At 48.2% G+C, this 19,644-nt stretch overlaps 1 protein-coding gene across 2 annotated transcripts in view; it reads right to left on the bottom strand.

The window, feature by feature from the left end:
* Positions 1–19,644, bottom strand: part of TUBA8 (tubulin alpha 8) — a 122,086-nt gene that overhangs the window by 8,650 nt on the left and 93,792 nt on the right. For both annotated transcript variants that reach the window (XM_085652110.1, XM_085652109.1), the window contains exon 3: positions 3,413–3,561. In XM_085652110.1, the coding sequence (XP_085508236.1) occupies positions 3,413–3,561 (149 nt within the window). The remainder of the gene's footprint in view (positions 1–3,412; positions 3,562–19,644) is intronic.

Raw genomic sequence — 19,644 nt, 5'->3', positions numbered from 1 at the left:
GCTTAACTGAATCTTCACCACGTGCTGGGGTCATCCTTATCCTGCTTGCATCTATGTGCATCATCTACTGGCATCGATCAGACTCAACCTCCCCATCAAATACCTAGACTATCACCGGCCTGCAGAGCTCTGAAGGATCCACCAGGCAATGGAGGGGGTCATTAAATAAAAATCCAACATCAATAAATAAAATCCACAGCTTTGCGTCACTCAGGGCTGCTTAGGCTGCCCAGGCCTTGGTCCTAGCTGCTTCACTAGTCTCGGTCCTTCCCCTACAAAGTGTGGGAGCAGCACCTGTTGATGAGCTCTGCACATACCCTTCAACGAGCACTACTAGAATTTGTTGCCATGGTTCCCTGACTAAGATCATCTATGTTATCTCAGCCTGCTGCTGGGACCTAGTTGTCCAGCATCAGACCAGTCTGTCTTCAGACTTCGGTCCAAGGCACACACTCCCCTCGGCAGCTCCGCGGTGCCTTGCTTCGCCCAGAAGCCAGCCAGCCCCTCTCCTTGGCAGGGTTCGATTCCACCCTGGTCCTAACTCCTCAATGCGCATGGTGATCGTTCTCCATTCTTTCTTTTTTCTGGTGTAATTTGTGTTTTGCTGCATTGTGTGTGCTTTTACATTTATTTCACTGCAAAACTTCTGTTATTCGGGGATTGTTTTTCCCCCGGTCTCCCCTCCTTTTCCCGCCACCACTGACCCCTCCACCTACCGCCCGCTCCCACCTCCCAGCACCTCCCCCTCCCCATTCCCCCCTCCCCTACATCATGGCGACCGCTGTGTGGTCGCGCCGCTGGCACGCCCGTCAGTGCCCGTCCGTGCCTGGACCGTGCCCAGCGCCAGGTCCCCTGGCCCCCGCGAGCACCATGATGCCAGACACCACTACAATGCCAAAACCCTCCACGCACTCAATGGTGGCCTATCCTCCACCTGCTTCCAGGCCACCCCAAAGCTCACCCATGGATCCTTCACCTGCCGAAACTGCAGCTACACCTGGCAGCGCACACCTGCATGTCCTGCCAACCCCACCAAAGCAGACAACAACCAACTCAGATGCATACTGCTCAACACCCGCTCCATCCACAGGCACGCCGTCGAACTCTGGGACCTACTCGACTCATCCTCCCTGGACCTCGCTTTCCTGACGGAAACCTGGATGAACTGCTCATCGGCACCCGACGTTGCCATAGCCATCTCGGATGGCTACAAGATCACCCGCAGGAACCGCACCAACAGACCGGGAGGAGGAATCGCCATCGTCCACAGAAATGCCCTCAGAATCTCGACCAACACCGAGGACACCCTCAGCACCGCCGAACACCTGCACTTCCAGATCCACATCGATCCTAACACCACCCTCAGAGGAACCCTCATGTACAGACCCCCCACACCCTGGCCACAGTTCATCGCCTCCATCACAGAGGCCGTCAGCACGCACGCCCTGGCCTCCACAGACTACATCCTCCTCGGAGACCTGAACTTCCACCTCGAGAACACCAACGACAGCAACTCCACCACATTACTGGATAACCTCGCCAACCTCGGCCTCACACAGCTCGTCATGACACCCACCCACTCTGCCGGACACACGCTCGACCCCATTTTCTCTGCCAGCAGCCACGTCTCCATCAGCAACACCACCGAACTCCATTAGACGGACCACCACTGCATCCACTTCTCCTTCAAGAAAACCACCGCACACAACCACCAGCAAAGAATCCCCTACCACAGCTGGAACAAGGTCACCGAAGACCAGCTTACCACCACCCTCGCCCGAGACCCACCGACCGACCATACCGACACCAACACTGCCGCCCGCAACCTCAAGTGATGGATCGAAGACTGCGCCAACACCCTCGCCCCAATCAAGAAACCCACAAACAGACGCACCGACAGAAGAACCATCTGGTTCACTGCCGACCTCCAGACATCCAAGCAGACCTGCCGGAGGCTAGAAAAGAAATGGCGCCGCGAGCAAACACCGGACAACCATGCAGCCCTCAAGAACGCCAGCCGCAGACACCACCAACTTATTTGAACGGCCAAAAGGACCTCCTTCAAGGAACGTATCGACAACAGCACACATAATAGCAAAGAGCTCTTCAGCATCGTGAAGGAACTCACCAACCCCAGCTCCAGCTCCAATGACATCCCGAAGTCACAAGACCTCTGCGACTCCATAGCTACCTTCTTCCACCACAAGATCGCACACATCCACGACAGCTTCAACACCCAGACATCACCGACAGCCACCTCACCGCCCCCCAGTCACACTGGTCGTCTGATCTCCTGGAACCAAGTCAACGGTGAAGACATCATCAAGACCATGAATACCATCCACTCCGGCTCACCATCAGACCCCTGCCCCCACCATATTTTCAACAAAACGAGCTCCATCATCGCACCCGAATTCCGTAAGATCTTCAACAGCTCATTCCAGACTGCAACCTTCCCGGAAAGCTGAAAACACGCAGAGATCAACGCCCTAGTCAGAAAACCCAAGGCAGACCCAAAGGACCTCAAGAACTTCTGGCCCATCTCCCTGCTCCCGTTCCCGGCGAAGGTCATCGAGAAGATCGTCAACAGACAACTGACACAATTCCTCGAAGAGAACAACACTCTGAACTCGTCTGAATCCGGATTCCGCAGCAACCACAGCACCGAAACCGCCCTTATCGCCGCCACCAACGACATCAGGGCCCTGCTGGACAACGGCAAAACCATGGCCCACATCCTCCTGGACCTCTCGGCCGACTCTACAACGCGTCGATCCATGACAAAGCCCTGGACTGGATTACCTCCTTCCTCACCGACAGAACCCAGAGAGTCCGCCTCCCTCCATACCGATCCAAAGCCTCCAAGATCACCTGCGGTGTACCCCAAGGATCATCCCTCAGCTCGACCCTCTTCAACGTATACATGACACCGCTCGCCAACATCGTCCGATCACAAGACCTCAACATAGTATCATCACTCCACAGAGTCCTGTCAACACCCTTCTTTATGAAAAGCACACACTGATATCCTCCAAAACATTCTCCCAAGAGGCACCTCCATACAGGCTTGTAATGTTACAGAACTGTGACTTTCCATAGTCTCATTATATAAATTTGAGGATGTTTATTTTGCTTTATACATTTTTATGCTTTTTATGTATTCTGGGGGAATTTTCAAGAATGATTATGTTATACAGTTCGTGTTTGGGGTGACCGCATAATCATGGTTGCCATACCACTGATTCTCTGCCCTATGGCGGTTGCAACACCACTCATGTCCGCACTATAATGGCTGTGATGGCACTCTTGCTCTAGTCTACTCTATCACAGCTACAATAACGCTCATGCTGTTTGCTTCAGCAGCCTTGGCCAGCACTATAGCTCAGCACTTGCGATCAGCCCTTATACTCACCAGCTTTCGAATACGGTCCAGCACTAGATCGATGCTCTCCTTGCCAATGGTGTAGTGGCCGCGGGCATAGTTGTTGGCAGCATCTTCCTTGCCAGTAATGAGTTGCTCTGGGTGGAAAAGATGGCGGTATTTGCCATTCCGCACTTCATCTAAGAACAGAAAGAGATCATTTTTGCACATCTGATGCACATATCTACTAACTGTTAAAGAGGTGCCCAAATGGTAAGCAGCAGTAGCCTTAAACAAACTCAACGAGTAGAGGAAGTCGAAGTAAAGAACTATTTACACATTCACTTTGGAAGCATCTACTAGATTTAGGCCACCATTGATCCATGAAGACAGATCCACGCTACATTTTCAGGATGAGCACAAGCCACCTAAACAATTTCCCCCTTAGATTCATTGTACATGTTTCCAATGTGGATATCCTGAGAATCCTGCCTGGCTCCAGCCGGCTGCACCAACGTTTGACAGGCCTAACTCAGCACAATAGACAGTTCCTGGTTTGAATGATTGTTTATTCTTAAGTCAGTCCTGGTCCCTTATCTGCTCACAGCAACTCTTTGGTCAGGGATCACGGGATTATATCACATCGATACTGTGGATGCATACGGTTGTAAGCCCGGATGTAAGTGGAAAAAGACCAAATAGATACCTATGTTGTACAGAGATCTGCAATGGTGGAAAAAGATCTAGACTTGAGAAACCTTCAGCAACATAAAAAAAGCATCCCACCCAGGAATGTGAGTCGCTAAGAGAAATTAAGATGTAAGCCTTTAGACCCTATTAAGACTATGTAGTTGCTCCCTTGATAAATGTTTAGGCTTGGGTATAAAATCCTATGGAGCCAAGGAACTGGGAACTCTCAAATGAATATGCTGTATAGGCAATCAGTCCATCATACTTCCAGCTCTAAAGCAAAACTGTTTTATAAAGGATCTCCCTAACAGGAAGCCTCACTCTGACAAATGTTTCCACATGAAGAAACCATCATTCGAGCAGAGAAATACTTTTTATTTTTTTATTTTTTTTATTCTGTTTATTGTTTTTCAACCAAATAGTAACAAACAATCATCCTGAGTGTCATTACAAGCAGTACTCAGTACATCAGTCATCCGCATGATGCTACATTCATAATAGTATTAGACCAATTTACATAGCAGTGCGAAGCCGGTCATTATACCAGCATTACAGTTGGAGTGAGTGACAGCTCCCCCGACACCATTTGCCCGTCTCTCTCACATGTCAGTTTTGCGTTACTTTATAACCATGTAAATATGTATATGGGTAGCTGCCCAGCTTAGTTGAACGAAGTCCTGTTAGGGCCGCGAGAGACCTCTCTGTTGTTTATGGCCAGAGACCCTGTATCCAATTGTAGATAATATGGGCTTCCCCCTCTCCTGAGCAGAGAAATACTTATGGGCCATGATGTGTGTGTGTGTGTGGGCCTACCGGTGGGTTTTCATAAGTGACTAAAACATTTGAGATGAGAAGGAGTTGTCTGCACATGATTAGGAGTTGCCGAGGGGTCAGCAGACTCTGAGGCAAACCATCAACTCACTTCATGCTGGTTTGCTGAGATAGGTGAATGCAATGCAGTGGTAAAGACAATGGGATCAGAAATGGAGGCGCTAATGCACACGGTTCTTTCGATGAAACAGATGTACACAAGGTCAGTGAAAATGGAAGTCCTAGAGCGTTCCCATACCATGATGGGGGAACCTCTGACTTTCAAGATTGTGCAATGCGCCCCTTGATTAACAAGAGGGTCCAATTAGAGTCTGGAAAATGCCCCCAAAAAGGTTCCAATGCTTGCATACCAGGAATGTCCCCAAAACAAGAAACATACAGCATGCTTTCTACCCTACATGACAACTCGTTGAGGGAGCAAGGGAGATATGGAGTGGCCCTCATTAACAGGACTTTCGTGCTGCCTAGCAGGGGTCCTCTAGGCCACAGCATAGTGGTAGCACCATCAGGTTGATCTTAATGCAGCTGCGGAAAGAGACAGCTGCTTGAGATGGTAGCAAGGAGGACTGACCTGTAGCTTGCTAAGTGCTAGGTTTCTTTTTATCCTGATGTCCAGCAAATATGCTGAAGGGACATGCTTTGTTAGGCCAAAGAGCTGCAAGATATGGAGGTACCTGCAATAGTGGACCATCTGTGCAACGGAAAGTGCAGCATGAGGGGAAGTTCTTTATATGTACTCAGGTCGACCTTGCTCGCTCCACTGGCGCCTTGCAAAGTGATGGGACCCCCTTCATGATGTGAAGAGGGGCTCCTTAGTCTCCCATATCTCACAAATGTTCATTGGCCTTAAGTTGAATGGGAGCCACCTGAAGCTTTGGGAGGGGTCCTGAAAAGTTGGGGGCCATGTGTACCGCAGGGGCTACAGGGGGCTTGTGTTCTGCCCTGGCTCGAACCTTCTTAGAGCGCCACAAGAATACTAAGGGCAGAATAACAGCTTCTTTCCAGGCTAAACTTTCAAGATATACTGCAGTTCTGGGAACTGTGGCATTGCTCAACCTCCCTGGAGTAATACGGGGTATATTAGGCTTTGTGACTACTTGGAATTTAACGATACTCCTCTTCTCTTTCTCATTCTACTTCTCCCTTCTCCCTTCCCCTCCAGGATTCTGGTCCGGGAATCAGCTGTGAGTCACGACTTAGAGTTAACCCCTTCAGCGCTGCGCGGATTTCCACGCGGTGCTGAAGGTTCTGAGCGCGGGCGGGGCCATGACGGAGCGGTTCCGTCATGCGCACAGCGCAACCGACGCTCATGACGGAACCGCTCCGTCATGAGCGTCGAAGGGGTTAAGTTAATATGAGAAGGTTTTCAGGTGAAATGGAGCAACACACATACAGAGGAAATGTCCCCCATAGGGGGATGCTAATGCTCTTGTGTGGCATATTTTTTCACAACAAAAAGTTTCCAAACTAAAAATGGCAGATTTTCGTAATCCACCTTAGCTCAGACATTTGTGTTCTAACCCAGTTTTCGCACTTCAACAAAAATCGTCAGGTTTTGGAAGGAACACTTAGGTTCCCTGTGCATCAAAGTGTAAATGTGTCCACTATTTAAAAATAATGACAATTGTCAGTTTATTCCTCCCATCACGTTACCCTCCACCTCCCCATCACATCCTGTTTTTTGTAATCCATTCTCATCCAGACTGTCTCAGTAGTGTAGTAAGGATGCCATGGGACTTGGGGCAAGCATGGAAAATGGCCCCTTTGACTGCTGCAAACATCAGAGCTTAATGTGACCCTCGGGGCTCCAGATCCTGTGCAGCTGCACCTGCTGCACCAGTGGTAGCTACGCCGCCGGACTCTGCTCCTTACACCCTGTTCACACACAAAATCTTTTCATGGCACACCCATCCAGCTGTAATAACATTTTCCTCTCTACTCATGTGCATCTTTGAAATTGTATCAAATACATAAAATAAATTATAAAAGGGATAAAGTACCTCCTGCTGTACATTATAAGGATATTGCTAGCCACCGAGGAGTTCCATAACCATATAGAAGAGCGAGGCCATCACCTTTCCGACAAACCACTTAAAGCCTTGGTGCATAGCTCTTTCATATGAAATGAGCATCTTTGCAAACATGAAGAATAAAGATAAAACCTCTAGTGAAAAATTAAACACATAAAAAATCTGTTAGTTATTTGTTGCAATAACAAACAGTTCAATACAAGTCTTTTAAAAAAAAAAAAATGTTGCATTAGCTCCGGATGTGAAGAAACATGGAGAAAGAGTGTAGTTTTTTTTCTATCTAAGGAGTGCAAAAAATAAACATTCTCTCTGCTTGTCATTGTAAGATAAAAAATACAGCAAAATAAAGAAAAGCAACATTTATTTATGTTGCTTTAAACAGCTGCTTCAATTATGCTCCTGACCTGCCTTTCACCTCGGCTGTTGGCTCAGGCAGAAAGGTATTGTGACGTCAGAACTCGACCGTAATAACTTTCAATAGTCGAGTTCTGACGTCTTTTCTTCATAATAGGCAACTGGGTGCGTCACAAGCCACCGATTAAAGGCTGGCGTTTATACAGAAATGACAGAATCCCATATATTATAATTACAGAATGGCGTATTTGGTAGGTGAGCGGGTTTTGAACCCACAGGATGGAAGCCAGCTGCAATTGTCATTTCTATACTTGAACCAGTCCTTCCAAACTCCTTTTTATTCTGCAGTTTCTGCGCCTCATCCTTCTATCTTGCAGTTCTCATTCAGCTCATGCAAGCTCCAAGACTTGACTTGAACGTATTCAGCTCCAGTCCTGGATATCACTGCATAGCAAGCGCTTATTCCAGCCCATCTCTTCCAAGCACTAGGATATTGTTGATATCTTCACTCGTCCAGCCACAAAACGAGATTTGAATGCCTTTCTCTCTTTCCTTCTGGCATTAATTGGCACTACTGCACAGGGGGCACCAGTCTACCCCAGTCTACCCCTGGTACTGCTGGGACAAAATGTGGGATTTGGTAACACTGAACCTTACTTCAAGAAATGTAAGAGTGACCCCTTAAATCCAGGCATTGACATTGGCTTGACACTTACTCAGACCAACGTAGCAATAGTGATTTAGTCCTTTTTAGTGGTATTTCTTTCTGGCGGGTCATGGGTTGCATTTAACCCGCCTGGATACAAGAGTTTCAGGTGCCCAAGTGCTATAAAACTTGACTTCGTGTTGTCTGGAATACATCGGCGGCTGCCAATCCGATGTGGGGGACACAGCGTTAAAAAAGTAAAAAATATATATATAAACTTAGCTTTCCTGCCAGCCGCCGCAATCTTGTGCTCCCACATCACGCCTCGCTGCTCCTCTGCTGCCGTCCAAGCACTGCAATTCCCATGAGAACAGGCTCCCAGTGCAATCCCAGCGCTTCTTTAATGCTATTACTCCCAGCATGAGAGAAGCACTGTGATTGGGTGGAGCAGACCGGTTTCGTGCTCCAGCAGAGACTGGGAGCCTATACCCCTGAGCACTGCAGATATCGGCAAGGAACAGCCTGGAGATATCCAAGTGCACATGTCGATTTAGCTGTCCGAAGTCGGGCGGCCAAACCGACTTGTGCACGTTCATTGCCTACCACTCCTCGTCTCCGTGCTGCTGATGCGGCATGGCCCCGCCCAGCCCTACACGCCCAACTGGAGGTGAAAAATGAAATGAGAATAAAATAGTTTTATTGTCATTTTATTTTTATTCTGTCTGCTGCATTTCAACCGTGGGGGACGCTCTTCCACCTTAGTGGAGGAGCCCCCCCTGCTGGAATAACTGTCCCCCATAAGCATGTGTGTTGTCTGAAGAGGTACAGAAATTATTCTTCTCCAGCATCAACAACGTGGAGTGTAGAGGCTTCTTGGGTATCCATCACATAGGGAGAGGAAGTGCTCTTCTTGCCCCTGCCATGCCCGGATTATGACATGTGGCATAACCTATAGAAATAAATATATTACTCTGCAGGGAAGGGGAACGTGGGAAGCATGGCCTCTGTTTTTTCTGCCGAACATAGCAAGTGCAACTTGTTCATATGATCTCAGACGGTTGTATATCGTTACAACGCATTCCATTGCAACGCAAGCCTTTACCACGCATGCGTTACAACGGAATGCTATTTCCACGCACAACCTTTACCTCGAATATTCCTTTACCACGCATACTTGCATGGTAATTGAATACTCTTGGTAAAGGTTATACCCCTCCCCTGTACCCTTACTTGACCACCCAATCATTATTATTACCCCTGCCCGTTACCCTCAATCTTTTTGTGTATATATATTTTTAATACTTTTATTCTCCTTACCTCTTCACGTCTTCTCCTCGATCTACTTTGCTTACGTCCTACGTCGTAAAGAGGAAGTGTCATTCCGTTTCCTCTAAAACGACACCGATTGTCACCACTTCCCTTCATTTTTACATCTTCTTTTTTTTGGGGGGGTGGAAACCCCCCAAAGCCCACTTTTTTCCCGCATGCTTTTTTTTTTATTTTTGGGGGGAGACTCCCCAAGCCCCCTTTTTCTATTTTTAACTTTGTACACACGTCTTCGCCGACATCGAAAACGGACTGAACCGGACGAAGATGAACAGGTTCCAGTGCAGCTTGCGTGGTAAAGGCGGTCGTGGAAGGCATACGCGTGGTAAAGACGTTTATGTGGTAAGTGTACCGTTGTAAACGTAACGCGTAGAAAAGCCTTTGTGGCTAAGGATGTTTCCCATCTCAGACACAAAACCAAACATTACTGGAAATGTTTACGTTATAGACCTTGCTACAGACAGCTTTAGATGCTTGATGACCTCATGTTATCAATAAACTTTCAAAGGTACAATAAGCAGTGCAGAGAGAGAGTGGGGTCTGGCTTAGCCCTCTTCACTGATTGGCTGCATTGCCTTTTCCTCGATTCGACAATAGCTGGACGGGCTTTCAGTTAAGCCAATAGAATTTCTTGGAACAATACATTGTACCCCTGATAATGCAGTACTGCTGTGCCAAATAACCCTCAAAGTATTACCCCATTTCAGATAAAGGATCCTATTTTGGATGCTTTCACACTTTTAGGGAGTTCAATCTGCCACCAGCATGTTGTCAGTTATGTATTTGCACTTCTAGAAGGAATAACTGAACTTAACAGCAATGTTCAGCGTTGCCAATTTAATAGAATAATTATGAGAAAATAAGTTTGTCCTTTTGGCGGTGGGAACGGCGATATGCCTATTACACGACGGGGACGCCATTTTACAGTTTGAAGACTACTGCCCTCATCCACGCCATTGTTCATCACTGCTGAGAGCAGAGGAAGAGTTTCCACACCCAGGTACATAAGGTGTCTGTTAGCAGCATAGGTAACAAACCTGAGGCCCTGCGCTTTATTTGAGCTGGTGCCAACAGGTGGGGCCCACCAGCACTCATTTTTGGGAACTGCCACCTATTTTTCTTCAACAAACTGTGACCCAGAGCAAGAGAGAGAAAACACACAAAACAGAAACAAGGAGGAAGAGAAAGGCAGGAAAACAGTGGCAACGTGGGTATGAAAAAGAACCTGCACAAGTGAGATAAAAGGGCAGGGGGTATCTGGAGATGGATGAGTCATAAAGTGGATTCAAGACTAGGCAGCCTCGTGCTTTGCACCCTGATATTCGTAGCGCCGACTGCGGCCTTCTGAGCAACACTTTGGGCCCCAGCCCTTGACTGATTTACAAATTAAGCGCCGTCGGGGAGCGAGCTGAGGAAGTGCTGAACTGCTTTACTTTCTCTGTTGATCTTTTGCTAATCAACAAGTTAGGGAGAAGGGACAGGCCAGGGGACAGTAAGCTCCAGCAGCTGTGAGGGGGGGTGGGGGCCCTAGGACACGCTCAGCTGTAGGGGCAAAGAGCAGGTATTTACCGATAACAAGCTCCAGATGATGTTAAGAGGGCCGGCGCTAGGGCGGTGTGACAGGTGCAGCTGCACCTGGCGCTGAGCTCGGAGGTGCGGGGGTGGGCGCTGTGCTTAGAAATAACTTATGGGTATAAAAGATCCTGCTGTCTGTGAAATATACAGTTAATAAAGGAAAAGTTCTGCAAGAAATTAATAGAAAACATTCTCATGTTTCGTCATAAACTTGGACTAGTGGTTCCAGCGTGAGTCCCCAACACTGCCCCCTTAAGAGCACTCATGAGTCAGGGAGTCAACGAGCTGGACCACTCGCAGGTGCCCCGAGACAGCTGAGTTATCGTCAGCTGCAACCAGCGGTTAAACATCGGTTGCTACTTTTGCTCAAGCATCCGGCGATTAAACATTTGCACGTTTGTGATAGAGAACCCATCTGCCAAACTAACTCAGGCCCAAGTCACCAAATAATTTCAAATGAGATCTCACAGTCACATCTCAGCGTGCCATCTGTTACACAGTTCAATTACTACTCTGCACATTCATTTCGCCATGCTGCTTTACAACACAGTTACTTTTGTGCCTATCAATTTTCTCGTATTATTGTAGATGTCCTATTTTTCTCTCTCCACGGACCCCATATTTTGTCAAACCACATATGCCAGCCCCCAACTGAGTATATTGTCTTCTCTGCCACGTGTACCATATTCTGGGCCCAAGCTTTTTTTTGTGAGAGGTGGCATCTACGCCACATCCTGGCAATGTCTCTTCGGGCCACCCGACTCTCCATTGTTGTCCACCTTGCTTGACAGGAGTAAGAGCTCTTCCCCCCATTCTCTCAAGCTAACATCCATCTAAGAACCATGGAAGGGCCTGAATGCATCAGTTCCCTTGGAGAGATGTATTGGATACACCCACTGTAGGAAGGTGGAATCTGACTGCGTGGCTACCCCCACTTTTTTCCTGGTGTTTTGCTGGTTTTTGACTAGTCTGGCTGGGATCCTGCTAATCAGTACCCCAGTATATCTGCTTTCTTCCTAAATTGGTTTTGAATGTACTTTATGTACACTCCAGATTGGATTCTGGGGTACCCCTATCAGTCCCTGGTATATGGTACACTCTGTACCCAGGGCATAGGTACCCCAGAGGCCTCCTAGGAGCTGCAGCATGTATTATGCCCCCCTCAGAGACCTTTCAAACTGACACCACAGGTCTGTTACTGCAGTCTGTGTAAGGTGGTGCATGCACCCCTTACTTAGATATAGGTTCACTATATCTATTCTAAATCACTGCACATATAAACCTATCAGTCACCCCTATGGCAGGCCTTATCAATCCTGAAAGCAGGGTGCTGGGTTTTATGTGAGAGTGTGCTCCTGCATGAGCAGAGCCCCTCTGCAGCCTTCGGAACCTATTTTCCGGGGTTGTTTGTGATGCAGCCTACCATATATATTTAAGTGCATTACTACCTCGCGGTAAATGCTAACTTTAAAACGGCTGCTTAGAAACATGTAGTGTTTGGTGTCAAACACCTTGGAATCATACCTCCACACCAGTAACGGGTGTGGGAGGTATGATTCCACCCTTCTAGAGGGACTTATGTGAAACGCCGGTACACCCGGTACCAGCTTTCTCGACCTGGGCATCACAAAATGGATGCTGCCAGCCAAAGACACGAGTCTGCCCTCCTGCTGCTGAGCCAAGCTCGAGCAGGGGAAGGCTTGACAATAGGTTTCCTGTCACAGGAAGGTGTGACCACCTCCCAGGCAGGATTTAGTGCATTGGGGCTGGGTGGGTGCACTCTGAGAGTGTTTGAAAGTCTGCACTGAGGGGGATATTTGGTTTCCCTGTGCATAGTCCAGTTCAAACCGGTTGCAGGAGCCATTTGGGAAAGAAGACTTTTCCCTGAATCGGTCCTGAATCTGGCCCCGGCAACATGGACGCCCAAAACCTGTGTAGGTGTCATAGGAGCAGATATAGATGACGTCTTGTCCATTGCATTGTAAAGACACACACTTATGTACACATATCAATTAATAGGCCTCAACCATTTCCTGGCTGAAGCCTCCTGAAGGGTGAGCAGGGTAGACAGCAGCATTCGAAGATGAATAGCTCTTACTTCGGGAAGGAACATTTTCCCTGAATCTGGCCCCTATTGCCATGTCTTTGGATTGATTGAGATGACATTTTGGGATATTCAGCATGAGCCCCAGACTGTTGAGAGCGGTCTTCCTCATATCCAGCAATCAATGTCACTGTTTCTGAAGGAACATGAACTTTCCAGTCATCGAGATACGGGTAAACCGAAATGCCTTGGAGATGAGCTACAACTAGAGCCACCACGTTCATTAAAATCCTCAGTGATGACCAAACACCAGATGGAAGCACTTTGGACTGCCAGTGTTGGTTCAGATACAAAGTCCCAGACATTTCTGGGAAGGAGTTCACAATAGGAAAGGAGAAATAGGCATCCAACGGTTCGATAGTGGCTGTGAAGTCATTCAGTGGAAGTAGAGGAATGATTTTTTCAAGGTTCTCCCTTTTAAATGGGAGGACTTGAACTTGTCTGTTCACCTCTTTAAGGACATTCACCATCCGATAACCTCCCGTTACCTTGAGGATAAGGAAGATTATCAAGTATAACCCCCGTCCTCGCTCTGCTTCTGGAAATGGAACAGTAGCCTTCTTTTCCACCAGCGCTTTGAGACCTTCCGTTATTGCTGTCCCCTTCATGGGACATCTTGGCCGTAGTGTAGGAATGATCCCAAAGTCCACAGATAGAGAAGGAAAGTCTAAAATTAATTTTCTATATTTCTTCAGAAAGAGTTGAATGACCACCCACTTGCCATGTTTGGCCTGACTTCCAGGGGATCAGGAATGAGGCTCTTTGTAGAATGACTCTTATTTCTGCATTTTGGGAAATTGTCCCAGAAAGGATTTCATTGAAACTTAGAAAACTGTTCTGATGACCGTTGTCTTCTCGATGATTGTCTAAATGCTTTCTTGAAGGGCTTTCTCTTGAATGAGGAACAGTGCTTCCTCTACTTAAACATGTGATGCAGGTTATCTTTTAATTCATAGCCAAAAAGCCTAGATCCTTCAAAGGGCATTCCTAGGGCAGCAGACCTTTGATCAGCATCAATATTCATTCATTCATTTCAACTTTATTTCGGTTCAATATTACATTTTCTAAAGCACAGGTTACGTTGTGCTGCAATAGAGGCACCCCTTGCTAACATTGAGGCGCCTATCATATTAAGGAAGATATCCGACAAAGACTCCCCGCACCGCTCCATTCCTTAGCACTGATCTGAACACTATGTACCAACATTAACTTCTTTCAATAAATCCTAGAGGTTGAAATCAGCAATTGGGAGGTATATGTTCCAGATACACATGCTTGCAGTGACAAATAGGATCCGGAAAAAGCTCTCTTTAATCCAGAATCAATCTTGTTTTCTGCTAGATCATTTAGAATGGCCCCTTCCGCCATTGAAGGCTTGACTACTAGATGGGCAACTACAAATTCCACCTGTCGGTTGACAGTAAATTGACATTACATACTTGCGAAAAGGTAGAGACAGGACATGACACATGTTAGATTAATCTTTCCACTCCCGTGTCCCCTCATTCAACATATATCAATGAATGGGAACACCTCTATTGGGAGTCTTCGGCAATTGTCTCAGTGATGTCACTTCCTAAGTTCCCAACTGCAGGATATCCCACATTCTTTTTTTACATGTGCCAGCAATTCAGGAAGCATGTCCTTGGAAATACACTACCCTCTCCAATTGAATAGTTTCACCTTCTCATCATTTTCTTGGGAGTTAAATACACCACAACTTAGTTAATTAATTATCTTCCTCTCTACATTATTTGTTTTTCACAGATGGAAAGGTATCTAGGATAATTTCTATGTTTCCTTCCTAATCATGAACTCTGCCATGTCTCTGCTTTTTAGGTGATAATGAGGAACTTGAACAAGAGTTTAAAAGAGAGTATTCTTTTTTCTGCATGTTTCCCCATTTTCCAAAGTAATAAGACCCCCCCACAGATGACCACAGTGGCTGCAGGACTTGAATTACAATCCTGGAGGCAGCTGTTCAGTGGCCTCAAATAGTCGTCCACTAGTAATGCTCTAGCAGGCACTACAAAGGGTCAGTCCATAAAGTCTTTCTATAATGCACAAAATGCTCTTATCATCAGCACAGCACTTGATTTTGGGCGCACAAAACATATATCCCCAAGGGAACTGCAGCTGATCCTTCCTTGCTGTACTGAATGAAGGTTTGCGCATGCGCAGCCCCTCTATTCACCACACATGCTCCGCTATCATCATACTTCCTTTGCATAATGAGGAGTAACAGGGAGACACTAATCCCTTGAAACACTGCGATCCACCCAACACCATTCTAGTGGCATCAAAAGCATGTCTCGCAGCCTGGAATCATTCCACCCTCCTCAGCCTTACTGCTCCCTTGGCGAAGCTCTGTTCCTCTCTCCACTCCACTCTCCATCCCATACCAAGTGGACATGGAAGGAGAACAGGGCTCGTGATGGAGACCTAAGGTGAAGAGAGGCCTCAACTCGCAACATCCTCGTCTCACTCGAGGCAAGAAATACAGAAGGATGCTGGGAAGGCCAGTCCAGTTGTAGACTCAGGTTATTGGGGGTGGGATTTGTATTCAGCACTGATTGTTACTGTCTCAGAGGTGGGATAAACCTCACAAGTAATGTTTGTGACGATGAAGAGGATCGTAGAGGCAATGGCTGGTGCTCCCTAGAGCTTTGTCGGTGCCCCAGACAGTACCAAGTGACAAGGGAGTGAGTGATCAGAACCAAGATACATGAGCAGTGTGTTGTTGTACGGATGAATAATGGGATGTATTGCAGGTGAGGATGAGAGAGCTGTGTGTATCAATCAATCAATCAATCAATACATTTATAGAGCGCGCTACTCACCCGTGCGGGTCTCAAGGCGCTGAAGGGAAGGGGGTGCTGTTACCGCTCGAATAGCCAGGTCTTGAGGTGCTTCCTGAAGGTGAGATGGTCCTGGGTCAGTCGTAGGTGTGCGGGGAGGGAGTTCCATGTCTTGGCGGCCAGGTAGGAGAACGATCTTCCCCTGGTTGTGGTTCTGCGGATCCGTGGAACGATGGCGAGGACGAGGCTGGCGGAGCGGAGCTGGTGGATGGGAGTGTAAAACGAGAGGCGGTTGTTGAGGTATTCGGGGCCCATGTTGTGCAGCGCTTTGTGTGCGTGGGTGAGAAGCCTGAACGTGATCCTCTTGCTGACAGGGAGCCAGTGCAGGTTTCTCAGGTGGGGTGTTATGTGGCTGCTGTGAGGGATGTTGAGGATGAGTCGTGCGGAGGCGTTCTGTATGCGCTGAAGTCGGTTCTGAAGTTTGGCTGTGGTTCCTGCGTACAGAGCGTTCCCGTAGTCCAGTCGGCTGGTGACCAGTGCCTGGGTGACTGTCTTTCTGGTTTTGGTGGGGATCCACCGGAAGATCTTTCGGAGCATGCGCAGGGTGTTGAAGCACGAAGATGAGATGGCGTTGACTTGTTTGGTCATCGTGAGGGAGGAGTCCAGGATGAATCCCAGGTTGCGAGCGTGGTCCGTGGGTGTCGGTGCGGTGCCCAGCGCCGTGGGCCACCAGGAGTCGTCCCAGGCGGATGGGGATTGTCTGAGGATGAGGACCTCCGTCTTGTCTGAGTTGAGTTTCAGACAGCTGAGCTTCATCCATTCCGCGACGTCTTTCATTCCTTCCTGGAGGTTGGTTTTGGCGGTGGCTCTGTCATTGGTGAGGGAGAGTATCAGCTGGGTGTCGTCGGCGTAGGAGATGATGTTGAGGTTGTGATTGCGAGCGATGGCGGCGAGGGGGCTCATGTAGATATTGAAGAGGGTTGGGCTGAGCGAGGAGCCTTGGGGTACGCCGCAGATGATCTTGGTGGCCGTGGAGCGGAAGGGAGGGAGGCAAACTCTCTGGGTTCTGTCGGAGAGGAACGAGGTGATCCAGTCCAGGGCTTTTCCTTGGATCCCAGTGTTGTGGAGGTGGGTTATTAGGGTGTGGTGGCAGACGGTATCGAAGGCGCCCGAGAGGTCTAGGAGGATGAGAGCGGTTGTATCCCCGTTGTCCATCAGGGTCCTGATGTCGTTGGTGGCTGCGATGAGGGCGGTCTCGGTGCTATGGTTGGCTCGGAATCCGGACTGGGATGGGTCGAGCGAGTTGTTTGCTTCGAGGAATGCAGTCAGTTGTTTGTTGACGGTCTTCTCGATGACTTTAGCCGTGAAGGGAAGGAGAGAGATGGGGCGAAAGTTCTTGAGGTCTTTTGGGTCGGCTGTGGGTTTCTTCAGTAGGGCGTTGATCTCTGCGTGCTTCCAGCTTTCTGGGAAGGTGGCTGACGCGAAGGAGTTGTTTATGATGTTCCGGAGGTGGGGTGCGATGATGGCGTCGGCTTTGTTGAAGATGTGGTGAGGGCATGGGTCAGAGGGAGAGCCGGAGTGGATGGTGTTCATGACGTGGGTGGTGTCTTCAGTGCTGACGGGGGTCCAGGCGCTGAGGGTGGTGGGTGTGATTGTTGGTTCGGTGGCTGGAGGCGGGGTTTGGGTGCTGAAGCTGTTGTGTATGTCTGCGATCTTGCGGTAGAAGAACGTGGCGAGGGAGTTGCAGAGGCCTTGCGACGGTGCGATGTCGTTGTTGCTGGCCCGGGGGTTGGAGAGTTCTTTTACGATGTTGAAGAGTTCCTTGTTGTTGTGGGTGTTGTTGTCCAGCCGGTCTTTGAACAATGTACTTTTGGTGTTGCGGATCAGCTGGTGGTGTTCGTGAGTGGCGTTCTTGAGGGCTGTCATGTTTTCTGTTGTCCGTTCGTGGCGCCAGGTTTTTTTGAGGGTTCGGCAGGATGGCTTTGAGGGCGTTGGTGAACCACGTGGTTTTCCTGTTGCTGGTCTTGCCTGGGGGGTTCTTGAGAGGAGCGAGGTCGTCGGCACAGTTGGTGATCCATTGTGCGAGGTTCTGGGCTGCGTCGTTGGTGTCAGGGGTGTCGACTGGTGGGTTCTGGCTCAGTGATGTGGTTAGCTGGTCTGTGGTGACTTTGCTCCAGCATCTGCGGGGGATCTGTTGCGTGTGGTAGTCTTCTTGAAAGTGAAGTGGATGCAGCTGTGGTCTGTCCAGTGTAGTCCGGTGGTGTGGCTGAAGGAGACGTGGTTGCTTGCGGAGAAGATGGGGTCGAGAGTGTGGCCGGCGTAGTGGGTGGGGGTGTTCACCAGTTGCTTGAGTCCAAGGTTGGTACATGAGAATGCAGTCCCATTTGTAATGTCCACACTGCACTCCAATCACCGCAGAGACAGTCTCTGAGAGTACAATCACGCCTACAAGCACTCATTGCATTCCCTTCTCTCTAGAGCGGGGGCTCTGAGGTTGCCTTTATAGAAATAACATACCTACTGCACACCTGCTATGTACAAATAGGGTCTCACAGTTTCAGAGAATTCTCTATTAGGTCTAGAGCTTTTTAACCAATTTCTTTAGCAATATGTGCTGGCAAATACATCACTTTGCCCGTCAGGCTCTCATTTCCCTTGCCCAGTTGTCCGTATTGTTCAGCTGCTCTCGGTCTCTCACTCCCTGTTCGTTCCCACTCCCCTCTTTCCCCATGTTAGTCCATTTCTGCATCATTCCGCCATGTGTCATGTGTCCCCACCACCCACCTTATATGTCCCCAGAATCCCATGTCATCCATCCTCCTGCTCCCCGTTTTCCTACTCCCGGTGGCTCCAGAACCGGATAGCTAGTAGCAGCCTAAGAAAATTCAGCCTGCATCAGGAACATTTGGCATGCAGCTCTTCTAGAGCTTGAGAAAGTGCTCTCTAAGAACAGCGAGACCTATCGGCTTTGCCAATGCTTATTATTTTTGTGGAAGTTTACTTTTTTGAGGGACAAAAACATCCTAAGGGTCTGGCAGGAAGTGAGTCATTAAGGGATGTGAGCTCACAATGGATGACGTGGGACACACTGGGTGACGTGGATCACAACAGGTGATTGGTCACAATGGGGGATGGGCTCGCAGTGAAGGGATGAGAGAGTTAAGTGGGAACAGATGCTTGCCTGGTGCCTGCCTGACATCCGGGAATCAGCCGTTTATTTCACAAGGTAGGATCATGGGAAAGACAATACAGGAGGCGTTACATTCGTAGTTACATCACATCCAAAAATAATGTGTTACTAAGACCATGTACGTAAGGGACAGCTGAGCGCGGAGCTTCGTCTCTTCACAGCAGCACACAGTGTGCTCTGGGGAGTGGGCGTTATTGCGCAACGTACATTTCATTTTTTCTGTCAACTGGACCCGACAACCTTTGGATTTCTCATCCAAGGCTTATCCAAAGTACAAACATTTTTTACAGGAAAATCCAGGAACATGTCGTGTTTTTAAAATGTACAACATGCTCTTGCTTATAATAACGGTGATATGAATTTCTGAGACTCGTGCACTCAAGGCCCTGAGTCTGGCCTTTTCCAGTGATATCTCTGAGCAGCAGAGCTGAGGCTCACTCTGGTATGCTGTGAAGGATGCTTGCAGACTGCACCGTTCTCAAATTAAATAAAGGTCATGTCCAGTCAGACGTATTTCTCTAAATGGAAGTGTGTCTTGAACATACAGTTAGCAAGGGACAGGAAATGCTCTTTGAGAAAAAACTATTCTTTCAGAATGGAAATCTTCATCATAAATCCCATTCAATAAATGGGGGAATATGTTATGTACCACTAGAAGTGCTGATAATACGATGTAACAGAAATTACATAACATGTCTAGCACTTGTCGCTTATGAGATTCTTTTGGTGTTTTATCTGC

This window comes from Triturus cristatus, chromosome 4_1 (assembly GCF_964204655.1).
Source record: "Triturus cristatus chromosome 4_1, aTriCri1.1, whole genome shotgun sequence".
Lineage (NCBI taxonomy): Eukaryota > Metazoa > Chordata > Amphibia > Caudata > Salamandridae > Triturus > Triturus cristatus.
The sequence above is the reverse complement of the archived record's forward strand: the minus strand, read 5'-3'. Positions and strand labels throughout refer to the sequence as shown.